General features: G+C 50.2%; 1 protein-coding gene across 2 annotated transcripts in view; it reads left to right on the top strand.

The window, feature by feature from the left end:
- The window catches only part of COQ9 (coenzyme Q9), a 13,824-nt gene extending 1,347 nt beyond the window's left edge, over positions 1-12,477 (top strand). Inside the window, exons 2-9 of one of the 2 annotated variants that reach the window (XM_027619991.2) lie at positions 1,060-1,228; positions 2,565-2,700; positions 6,237-6,379; positions 6,654-6,738; positions 8,230-8,334; positions 9,707-9,862; positions 10,196-10,249; positions 10,581-12,477. In XM_027619991.2, coding sequence (XP_027475792.1) covers positions 1,060-1,228; positions 2,565-2,700; positions 6,237-6,379; positions 6,654-6,738; positions 8,230-8,334; positions 9,707-9,862; positions 10,196-10,249; positions 10,581-10,616 — 884 coding nt within the window. In that variant the 3' untranslated portion in view covers positions 10,617-12,477. The remainder of the gene's footprint in view (positions 1-1,059; positions 1,229-2,564; positions 2,701-6,236; positions 6,380-6,653; positions 6,739-8,229; positions 8,335-9,706; positions 9,863-10,195; positions 10,250-10,580) is intronic. The other variant, XM_027619992.1, reaches the window with a different exon arrangement.

Here is a 12,477-nt window from a genome sequence, read left to right as displayed (position 1 = left end):
GTAGGGAGTGACTGGGAAAGAGCATGAGGGAACTTTCTGGGGTGATAATATTCTCTAGATAGGGGTTCAGATTATGCAAGTGTATACCTTTGTCAAATCTCAGAATTGGTACAGTTAAGATTTGTGCATTTCATTGTATATAACTGTCACCTCAATAAAAGAACAGTAAATCAATATTGAACTCTAGTTAATGGTATGCATGCCAGAATGTATAGAGGGGAAGAATACTGAGGGCTGCAACAAATGCATCAAGAATGAGCTGGATTAAAAAAAAGTAAGCTGGACTGATGAAGAGTGTGATAGATCTGTAGAACCTAGGTGGTAGATAAACAGGTGTTCATGCCGTAGTTCTTTCAACTTGTATGAATTTTTTAATAATAGGGGCCCCTGGGTGGCTCAGTCTATTAAGCATCCAACTCCATCTCAGCTCGGGTCTTTTTTTTTCCTTAAGGTTTTATTTATTTATTTGAGAAAGAGAGAGGGAGAACACAGAGGGAGAGTGAGAGGGAGAAGCAGACTCCCCGCTGAGCAGAGAGCCCGATGTGGCACTCAATCCCAGGACCCTGGGATCATGACCTGAGCCAAAGGCAGACACTTAACCGACTGAGCCACCCAGGTGCCCTCAGCCCAGATCTTGATCTCAGGGTCGTGAGTTCGAGCCCTGCATGACCCATCTGAAGACACCATATAAACACTATGGGAGTCAGTACTTGGACCTTCTAATTTCTAATCCAGTGCTCTTGCTATGATATAAATATGTAACATTTTCAGGTTACTTTCACTTTAAAAAAAAAAAGATTTTATTTATTTATTCATGAGAGACAGAGAGAGAGTGAGGCAGAGGGAGAAGCAGGCTCCCAGGGAGCAGGGAGCCTGATGCGGGACTCGATCCTAGGACCCTCAGGATCACCTGAGCCGAAGGCAGACGCTTAACCATCTGAGCCACCCAGGCGCCCCTCAGCCCTGCTTTTCCTCTCCCCCATCCCTCACACCATTCTGGGTTTCAAAGAGTCTTCTCTGGTAAGTGTCCCTGACTGACCAGACCAGTTTTTGTTTCAGTGTCCCGTTGCCAGTGTTCCGTGGTGTCACGTGCCTTCCATGCTTCAGCCATGCAGCTAAAGTCTTCCGATGAGCAGAAGCAACAACGTCCCCCGTCTTTTTCTCAGCAACACTCTGAGACACATGAGGCAGAAGAACCCAATCCAGAATCTTCTCGTTCACCTCCGAGGTATGCACCAGAACCCCCATTCATCTGTTTCTGGCCGTTTTGCTTGGGTATGTCTGTCCTCTCTCTCCTTCCTCTCTTCTTTTTATCCCCCTTTTCACCTTCTGTCATTTTCAAGGCTATCCGTGAAAGGAATCTATGGGTTTTTTGGCAAATTGTGCCTGTTCGTTCTAAAATATCTAAACAATACAAAGAAGTTCAGAAAAATAAAACAGAAATGACCAGGAATCACAAACCCAGAAGAAACTGCAACATTTTGTGACTATCCTTTTAGATGTTTTTCTAAGTATATTCCATGTATACATCTATATATAATAATGGCACTATACATGACATTCCAGAACCTACTTTTTCACTCAACAATACATTTTTAATGTTTTCTCAGTCTGTATGATTGTAATGGTTGCATAATATTCCAGCAGGATGGCAGTATTAAAATTTGGCAGTATTTTTTTTTTTACGATTTTATTTATTTATTTGACAGAGATAGCAAGAGCAGGAACACAAGCAGGGGGAGTGGGAGAGGGAGAAGCAGGCTTCCCGCGGAGCAGGGAGCCCGATGCGGGGCTCGATCCCAGGAGCCTGGGATCATGACCTGAACCGGAGGCGGCCGCTTAACGACTGAGCCACCCAGGCGCCCCTGAAATTTGGCAGTATTAAAATTTATTTAACCTATCTTTTATTGATGAATATTTAGATTTCCTTCACTGGTTAAAAAAAAAAAATGGGATTGTTTCTCAGCATTGAGAGCACTGAGTCAAAGGATTTGCACATTTGGCATTTTGTTACATATGGGGGGCCAAACTGCTGTCTAGGAAGGCGATAATAGTTTACATTTCCATTATATGTTTTTTTCCCTTAATCCTGCCACTGAGAAGTTCCTCTAGCTCTGAAATTAGGGTGTTCCTGTCATTTTTCTGGTGTCCTGATTAAAATGCTTTTCATTTCAATTCAGCAAATATGTTTTTAGGATCTACTTTGTGCCAGGCCCTGTAGTTATCATTTGATACAAATACAGATAAAGAAACGGTGTGCTAAGCGCTATAAACGGGGAGATCCAGAGTGCTGTGGGAGCATTTACCTTCCCATGATGTGGCCTTCTCGCTCACTGGGTCCCTTCTCTCAGTGACTGTACGAGAGGAGAAAGATGACATCATTTTTGCCCCGTTGGCTTGGAAATAGCGATACTGGCACAAAAGTAAATGCCTTCCCAGCGTGTGCTGGTCGGAGGCACCGAGCCTCCACGTTCTGGTCAGGCACCTTTGGCCTGTCAGGCAACAGCAGTGAGAGGAGGTGTGCTGGGCTCTGTCGCCACGTCTCTGTTCCGTGCGGGTCTCAGGTACACAGATCAGGGTGGTGAGGAGGAGGAGGACCACGAGAGTGAGGAGCAGCTGCAGCACCGCATCCTGACGGCAGCCCTGAGCTTTGTGCCTGCCCATGGGTGGACAGCAGAGGCCATTGCAGAAGGAGCCCAGGTGTGTATGGGCTGGGGCCGGGGCCGGGGCCGGGGCGGGGCGGGGGGAGGTGCGCAAGCCTGACCAGGATTAGCCAGAGCAGACGGCCCAGCTTCGAGCCCCTCATGCTATAGGATTTTGCATGGCGGTGGGCGGGGGGGAGGTTGTTTTTTCCCCAATAGGGTGAGATGGCTTTATTTTTTAGTATAGAAAGATCATACCACGGAGTTGGTTCTTGTGAGCTAGGTTCTAAAGGCACCCCATTAGGCAAGCATTGCCGATGATCACAACTACCACATTTCATTGACTCGAAGATGGCAGTGGTTGTAAGAAGCACCATTATGTTATGCAGCACTAAAAAAGAAAAAAGTTACCTATTAAATTAGGACATGTAGTCAATTGCATAATTCACACTGATTGTTTAAATTGAAAAAATGGGGGGCACCTGGGTGGCTCAGTTGGTTAAGCACCCGACTGTTGGTTTCGGGTCAGGTCATGATGAGGGTCGTGAGATTTGAGCCCTGAGTTGGGCTCCACGCTGAGCCAGGAGTCTGCTTGAGATTCTCTTCCTCTCCCTTTGCCCGTCCCTCTGCCTCCCCCTCAAATAAATAAATCTTAAAAAAAAAAAAAATAGGGCACCTGACTGGCTCAGTTGGCAGAACATGTGACTCTTGATCTTGGGGTTGTGAGTTTGAGCCCCATGTTAGGTGTTGAGATTACTTCCAAATAAAAATCTTAAAAAAAAAAAAAGATAAAATAGGTGCATCTTAGAACTGATGAAATCTGATGTTTGAAAACTCTCAAGAAGGCACCATTGGTCGGCAGCTCTTTCTGCCCATGGGCCCTGTCCCCGTGCTTTAATAAAACCACCATTTTGTACCAAAAAAAAAAAAAAGGCACCATCGAGGACACCATTAGGAGACACCTGATTTTTCTCAGTACATTCCTCCTGCCCAGGAACAGATGGCTGCTTTAGATTAAGCCGCAGGCTCGTCCTGATACCGTGGCGTACAGAATTGTCAAGCAGAGCCAGATACTGCCTTGCAAGAGCTCTGTGAGAACAGAGAACAAAGGAACTCCGGATTCACTTCTCCCATCCTAAGCTTGCAGGGAAAATGAGGTGGAAGGATGAGCGTGTTTGAACATCGGCCAGAAGAACCCAGAAATGAGGGTGAGGTAAAGGTACAAGAGAAAGTGGCAAAATTAAAAGTGCAGAGTCCTGTGAAGGCAAGACTAGGGGATCCAGAAAATGAGTGGGAGGACTGTCGTAGGTGTATTAGGGGTGAGGTTGGAGAAGAGAACTGCAGGTTTAGTTTCTAGAATATTGAGGGAGTCCCGGGGGGACAGCTTCTGTTCTCTGTGAAGTAGGAGTGATTGTCTTGTGAACCTGAAGTTAGGGAAGGGTCGGAGGAGACAAAGGGTTGAGGGTGGCAGAAAACGCTCGAAGGAGCCATTCCAGGAAGCGGTGGAACAAGTAGAGGACAGAAATGTACCAGGACTGTGTGGAAAAACACTGAGTTATTCTATGGGTAACTGGTCTTTCCCACTCTGTATCTCTTCATTTGTAGTGGCTGCATAGTAGCCGTGTGTTTACTTCACCTCAACTGATAAACATTTAGGTTGTTTCCAATTTTTTAGTGTTCTAAACCTATTTGTACAACACATTTAAGTGCATTTGGAGAAGTGGAGTTGCTACTTCGGGGCGTGTATTCGTCAGGGGACAGAGACCATGCCAGTTATTCAGATAGAATTTAATACAAACAATGGTGAGCTAGGTGGAAACTCGGTAACCGGGCCACTGGCAGCATAAGAAGAACCCTCCAGGGTGTTATGGAGGCTGCCTCTGCAGGAAGTGGCTCCCATCTCCAGGGCTAAGGGGAAAGAGGGAAAAAGTGGAATTGTTAAAACGAGAAGCTTGAAGGAGAGCCCCTGTGGAGGCGGAACTCAAGCCTGCTCCGCAGGCACTGCTGTCTCTGAGCTCGGAGAGAGGGTCTCTGGGGGGCAGGGGTGGGTGGTGGTTGGCTGGAACCCCAGATCCTGCGGGGGCCACGCTGAAGAAGGTGGTGAGGAAGCACGGCGGGGGAGATGCCCATAGGAGCCGCTAGCGGACAGGAAGGCGACAGGAAGGGGCAAGTCCCTTCCTCCCCCTCCAGCCTCGCAGTCTCCCTCTGGCCCCCCGATCGATCTCTGACAGAGCCTAACCTGGAGCCGCCGGGCTGGTGGGGCTACAGCCCCTGCGTCACAAAGCTGAAGGCAGCCTTGGGGCTGAGACACTGACTCACTACGTAGTCCAGAGAGCGTATGGGGCTATATGTGTGTGCGTATATATTTAAATATTTGTTTATTTAACTAATCTCTCCACCCAGCATGGAGCTTGAATCCATAACCCCAGGATCAAGAGTTGCATGCGCTACCCACTGAGCCAGCCAGGCGCCCAAGTGTATTTTTGAGGGTTCTGTTAGACACATAGTAGAAGCAGTATAGCCTGGTGGTGGAGAGCTCTGAGCCTCAGTTTCCTTGTCTGTAAAATGTGGGTGAGGATAACGCCCAGCAGCTGGAGTTGCTGGGAGGCTGCAGTGAGATGGTGTGTGTCGTGTGCGTAGCTGAGTGCCTGACACTGTAAGCATCCAGTCCCTGTTAGTACTGATGCCGCTGCACGGCTGTTGTGAAGCCTGTCAAATTGCCCTCTGGAAAGGCTGTGTAAACTCCCAGCACTGGGGCTTAGAGTTAATCATTTTTTTGTTCCTTCTCTGCCCGCTGTCCCTGGTGCTGTCAGGATTCTGCCTCTAGTAGATGCTCAGTGGTTGCTGTATATCAGGAATAGCCGAGGATCTTCGTGGCTTTAACTCCTTAACAACTCATTAAGAAAAATGTTTTTTGGTTTTGTTTTTTTTTTCATGACTGAGAGGCCTGATTTCCAGGAGATTTAGGTGAAGTGAATTGGTGAGAAAGAGCTGAGTGCTCTTCCCAGCCCCCTTTTTTATATTAGGACTTTGGGTTATGAGTGTCAGAGCTCAGTTCTAACTGGCTCAAGCAGGAAAGGGAGTGTTTGGGCTCATTTAATAACAGAAGAGTCTGGAAGTAGCTCTGGCACAGTGTTCTTAGATTGTGCTGTTGGGAATCGTCTCTTCATCCTGTCTGCTTTGCTTTCCTCTCTGTGAGCTTCATTCTCATCAGGGGCTTCCCATGCAGGACTAAAAACGGTTCAGCAGCCCCAGTGAAAAGAGAGCACTTCTTTCCCATCAGTACTAGCAGAAGCCCAGAGGCAGCCTCTTAGGGCCTGGATTGGGCCCTGGGCAGGTCCCTGAGCTAGTCACTGTGAACTCCAGTTATCCAAGCCTGGGCCTCATGCTTTACAGTACACCAGGGGGCTTGATGGAGTGTGGAGGGATTGGTGGTCAGCTTCACCCAAACCACAGGGACCAGGAATGAAGAGTAGGGTTAGCCCATAAAAATCAATCTGCTGTTACTAGAAAAGGAGGCACTAGTGAGGAACAGGCAGTACAGGTCCACTACATCTGTGTGCCACTCTCCTGTTTTCCTCTCTCCTTTTGTAGTCTCTGGGTTTGTCCAGTGCGGCAGCCGGCATGTTTGGGGATGATGGCAGTGAGCTGATACTGCATTTTGTGACCCAGTGCAATGCTCAGCTCACTCATGTGCTGGAGGAGGAGCAGAAGCTGGTACAGCTGGGCCAGGCAGAGTAAGTCCTGTGGCATTATTGTTCAGGGTGGCAGCTAAGGATCGGGGTGAGGGGGGGTCAGGCCCCACCAACTGCCCCAGGAGGCCAATCCGAGCAGAGCCAAAAGAGAGGAGCATGGAGCAGCCCTGCCGCTTGGATGGGCCTGGAACACAGCTGCCTGTCTGTGACAGGCCAGCATCAGGAGCTGGTGGGACCTCCCCTTCCCTAGAGCCGAGTAAGCGGTGTAGCACTGAGCCCATGCCTTTGACCCACTGTTTTCTTTTCCATCTTCCAGGAAGAGGAAGACAGACCAGTTCCTGAGGGACGCGGTGGAAACCAGACTGAGAATGCTGATCCCGTACATTGAGCACTGGCCCCGGGTACAGAGTCCATATCTAGGCCCCAGGGCAACAATGTATTATTCATGGTCTTAGTTCTCAGCGCCTAGCCATCAGAGGACCTTGCACATTCTGCAGAAGTTAGCTTGTTAATCTGCACAGACCCGGGGATTCTGGGATGCTCAGTGCACTCGGTAGAGCTCGGGAGCATAAACTGGGGTGTGCCAGTGGGAGGAACAGAGCCACCTGGGTCTCAGTTCCTAGAAAGGCGAGTGGCCTGGGGAACTAGGTCACATTCATATTGGGTCCCGGTGGCCCGAGTGTGCCACCAGGTCTTCAGTGAGGAGGAATCCATGATGGAGATTAGAAAACGAGAGGAGTTTCTTGGCCGTCGCCAATAACAGGCCTGAGGTGTTGTAGATGTCAGAGGAGCGGGATGGCTTTACCAGTTGTCCGCGTGGTGCTTGAGAATTAGAGTGTTCATTCCAAGGGCTTTTTCCCCGCTTTTGGGAAGCTTCCTTTTTCCGGTTTCCAAGCATGTCACCATATGGGCCATTCTCTTAGTTAAGAAAGTGGAGTCCAAGCACATCAGGAATGGAGGACAGCCGAGATCGTCCCGTGTCCCCCAGCCACTGGGATACCACTGAGCGTGTAGCGTCAGTCAGTCAGTGGAACCCCTGTGCCCAACCCCGGGCTGCGTGTGGAGGGAGTATAGCGAGCGAAGTCCCGTCCCCTGTCCTCTGCCTGTGCCTGCCACACTTGATCTTCAGACCTCTGGCCTGGACTCATTCCACCTTGCAGTTAAAGCAGTGGAAGTGTGTGTATTGGGCCCCAACTGCCTTGTGATTCAGCACATTTTTCTTCTGGGCTCCTGCAATAAAAGAAAGCTTTCCAGCCAATCCAGGGCCTCTGACCAGCTCCCACAGGCCACAGCCAGTGGATTTTTGAGTTGGCAAAGTGACAAGACCTTATCCTCTCAGGAGTTATGTCTGCTAAGGAAACAGCTCTGGGTGGTGCCATTGCTTGTATGAGTTGAAGGATTTTTGGTTTCAGGTACCAGAAACCAACTTGAGTTAAGCAAAACACCAGGGAGGCTGCGATGGGGCATCGAGGGCGGGAATGCTGCTGGGCCCTGGGAATGGCCTGGGATTTGGACCTAGAAACCACCCCCAACCTTCCTCCCATCTCTGCCTCTTCCTCCGTGTTACAGAACGGGGTGCCCTCCCCCATCCTTGCTCAGTGCTGTCAGAAAGACAGCTAGACCCTCTGGGTGCCGGCCTTCCCAAATCCACATGCTGGGGATGGAGAAGCTGAGTGAGCCAGCTGAGGGTAGGATCTGCCCCTGGCTCCCATCAGCTGTGGCCAGCATTGTCAGCTGCCAGGAGCTCACCCCAGCCAGGTGGAGATGGTGGGTCTCAGCAGGAGAGTTGGGCAGGCCCTCTTACACACCTCCACGGAGGGGTGAGTCGCGATCCCACCCATGCGCTGTTATTTCTGTGTGTGGTACCTATTTCTCCGTCCTTCTCTCCTCAGGCCCTCAGCATCCTCATGCTCCCTCACAACATCCCATCCAGCCTCAGCCTGATCACCAGTATGGTGGATGACATGTGGCACTATGCTGGGGACCAGTCCACTGACGTGAGTGCTTTCTGCATACCCACAGGATACTGGAAAAGGCATGGGTTAGGCATTTCTTCAGGAAGTTTGTGAAAGTTCTTTGATCACAGATCCCTTTAGGGGGCCTGCAGTGCCATTCTTGTCATGGGAAGGAGAGGCTAGGGGTGGGGAAGGTCCCTCAACAAGCCACAGTGGGAGCCAGGTCCTCACTCGAGGGCCAGCACCCTAGCCACAAATAAGCAATTGTTCCCTCTCACCTCTAGTGGTGACTGGGCTGCCATTTTATAAGCATTTTCTCCTCAGTCTCCTAAGATTCAGATTCTGCGGTGGGCTTTTTCAGTGTGTGTTTTTCATGAGACTGATTTTTAAAAAGGAGGGGCCCTGGATAGCTCAGTTGGTTACGTGTCCGACTCTTGATTTCACCTTGGGTCTTGATCTCAGGGTCATGAGTTCAAGCTCCATGCTGGGCAGGGAGCCTACTTTAAAAAAAAAAGGAAGAAGAGTGCCATGGAGCCACCAGTTGCTTTGACAAGGAACTCCCTCCCCCCAGCCCACTTTGGCCTGCTTTGCTAAGAGATCAATAAGCCTTTAAACAGGCACCAGGAAAGAATCTGACTTGTTAATGCTATCATATTTCTGGTAGGAAATTAAAAAATAAAAAGTGTACCTTCATAAAAGAAATTAATTTGTGATGGTGCTTTGTGGAATCCAGGCTGGGGAGGCAAAGAGATACTCCTGCCACAGTTCTAACAAAGGACTTTAATAAGCTTCCCCCGTGTGGGAGTACAATGACCAACAGAGTTGGTGACAAAATGAAATTAGAAAGCCGAGAAATTAAAGGAATAAAACACGAAGCAGCTGAGCTAGTGCTCCGAAGAGCAGTTTGCTGGGCCAGCCCGAGTGGCCGAGGGACCAGAACCCTCAGCTCGGCCCAGGTGTTCTGATCTGTCCGTGGTCCTGTCTCCACCCTCACATGACTGATGAACACACCACGGTGTGCTCATAACTGGCTGACCATAGAGCCTCTCTGGAATTTAGGTGGCCTAAGACTTGGTCTTTTCACCAGCAGTTTCAAAATGGACTGGATGTAACAAAATCACCTGGGATGCTTATCAGACATCCAGATTCTTTGCACTTTCTTCAGACCCCCCCCCCCCCCCCGACTCTAAGCTCTAAGAGGTTGGGTCCAGGAGCTTGCATTTTAATCTCCCAGGTAATTTGGTGTGCAGCCAAGTTTGAGAACAGGACTGTTATCCAGGGGGGACATCTGGAGGAAAGAAGGGATCAGGAGGGAGCCCATGTGTGCCCATGGCTTTGGGTAGGAACCACCCCCGACTTCCCCCAGTCCACAGCAGTAGTGGTGACCCACCTTCCTGGATGGGTTATTTTGCAGTTTAACTGGTATACCCGCCGAGCTGTGCTGGCTGGCATCTACAACACGACAGAGCTGGTGATGATGCAGGACTCCTCTCCAGACTTTGAGGACACTTGGCGCTTCCTGGAAAACCGCATTAATGACGCAATGAACATGGGCCACACTGCCGAGCAGGTAGTTGGGGCTAGCCCTTTGGGAAGCTGCTTCATTAGACACACCACCCTCCTCAAGCCACAGCTGGTCTTCTGTCTTCTTGCTCCCCTTTGGCCTCAGAGGACAGTCCTGAGGGCCTGCCCAGGGAGTCTGGCTGGCTCTTCCACATACCAGCCCTTCCCTAAGAGCCACACTTGGGTCATTTGTGGTTGTGTCCACAGGCTCTTCCTCTAGTCCACAGGGTCCTCATGAGCCGCCCCCCCACTCCCCCACCCCCCTGCCGATTTGTCCTGCCTATTTCACCTTTGAGCTTGTGTTGGGCGCTTAAGAGAACCTGACCTTGACTCCTTCTAGGTAAAGTCCACTGGAGAGGCACTGGTGCAGGGACTCATGGGTGCAGCAGTGACGGTGAGTACCACCCCGCTTACCCCTGCCCTCCTCCCCTTCCACTCCTGCACTGTGATCTTTACAACGTGTGTCGAGGATCCCAAAAGCCTTACACCGGAAAGCTACTAATAAGACTGATAGTGGTTCAGCCCCAGTCTCTGATTCCGAATTCCCTACCTCTTTTTTTTTTTTTTTTTTGCTGCCATTAAAAAGCATGGCTGACTCCCAGGCCCCTGGCATGTCAGATCCGTGGGTCTTAGCCATGCCTGCCACCTTGAAAATCCCAGTCTTTCCCATTGGAGTCCTAGGGACAGGGCAAGGCCTCATCATTCCCTTTGCTTCCCTATATCAGCTCAAGAACTTGACAGGTCTAAACCAGCGCCGGTGAGCGGGACGGTGTGAGGTCGAGTGCCCAGAAAAAAGCTGCAGGTACATTGAAAGGGCTTTGACAAATATGAAGTGCCGTTCAGGGTGTTAATGAGGAAACGCTGAAGGACTCCTTAGGCACTACAACAGCCACCTGGAAACCAAAGGGCACTCGATACAGCTGTACCCCACAATCGGGTCACCTCTTCAGTTCCAAATACCAGGCCAGGCCTCCTGATGCCTTTCTGCGTTGCAGCTGTGTGATCGAAAAATGAAGCTCTCATCCAAGCCATCGAGCCACAGAAACCCAGCACGTCCCTGTCATGGTCTCACGGATGCCTTGATCATGTCTTAACCTTCCTAAAGTGTTCTCTGGGGCTCCCAAATGAGAGTCAGGGTGTGGAGGCATTACAAGGTGGCCGCGCACCCCTGGCATGACCCGGACTTGTGCACACAGGTGTTACACACACACACACACACACACCCGGTGTTACACACACACACACACCCGGTGTTACACACACCCGGTGTTACACACACACACACACACACACCCACACCCACACACCCACCCACCCACCCACCCCCGGTGTCCTGTGCTGCACCTGGGAACCCTTCAGAAAGCTGCCTCACCTGAGACTGTGCCTCCAGACAGCAGTGCTCAGCCTGGCCAGAGGCGGGAACCTGGGCCCTTTGTCATGTTACACCAGCACGTGTGGCAGGGCTAGCAGTGAACTTTAGAGGGTAAAAATAGTAATAAATATGTTTGAAGCGGTTTCATGTTGGTAGTTAGTTTCCATCTGGGCCACAGCGGGTATCCAGGACCCCAGAGGGAGATAGTAGTGATGCCGGAAAGGCTTGAGGCTGGCAGCCAGAAGGCCCGGGCTCTGGTCCTTGTGCAGCCTACTGCTAGTGGGTGGTCACGGCAGGTCTGCCTCCCTGGGCCTGTGCTTCCCTCTGGAAGTGTGGGTGATGGTGGCCTTCCCCGCACTGTTAGCTCCCTTGGCTGCTATTTTCTATCACTGATCATTTCAGGGATCTGTTCTTTAGCATTAATTTCCTCTGTCTCTACAGTGGCTGGGCTCCCTTTGCAAGTCTGGTTAACTCTTTTGTAGTCTTCTCGAGCTACTATAACAAAATACCATAGATAGGGTGACTTTACAACAGACATTGGTTTCTCACAGTTCTGGAGGCTGGGAAGTCCAACATGAAGGTGCCAGCCAGTTCCTGGTGAAGTCTTTCTGACTTGCCACCTTTTCTCTATGTTCTAACAGGGCAGAGAGCGAGCTCGCTCCAGTGTCTCCTCCTGTTCTTATAAGGGCACTCTTCCTTTCAGGAAGGCACTATTCCTACTCTCCTGACCTCCCAAAGACTCCATCCCCAAATACCACGTTGGGCATTAGGCTTTAGCATTTGAGAGGAACACAATTCAGTCCAGAGCATCTGTCTTCTGCGTTCTTCTGTCTGACCTAAGTTGACGGGGTATTGATGGGGGAAGTCACCAGCTGATAGGTGTTTCCAATCTTTTGGCCTTCCACCTGCCCCTTTCTGCACCTCTTTAATTCTTTGTATCATGACTCCCTGTCAAGTCCCCTACGTACCAAATTTCATTCCATTCTCATGGTTCCATAGCATCCCTCTTGCACTCAACAACCTTAATCCTTAATTTCCTGAGATGACACAGGCTGTGAAGCACAGGCCCCCTCAGTGCCCTTTCTCTCTGTCTCAGGAAGAGTGTCACCCCCAGCTAAGGCAAACTCTTTATCTCCTCTCTTACTTTTCTGCCCCTTAAATGTAGCTCCTGCTAAGTTCTATTTTAGAGCCTCTTCTCTGTTATGAGCAGGTGCCCATTCAGACCTTTCTCCAGGCTATGGGTGGGGTGG

The sequence above is a fragment of the Zalophus californianus genome, chromosome 17 (genome assembly GCF_009762305.2).
Source record: "Zalophus californianus isolate mZalCal1 chromosome 17, mZalCal1.pri.v2, whole genome shotgun sequence".
NCBI lineage: Eukaryota > Metazoa > Chordata > Mammalia > Carnivora > Otariidae > Zalophus > Zalophus californianus.
Note: the sequence above shows the minus strand (reverse complement) of the source record. Positions and strands in the feature narration are given on the sequence as shown.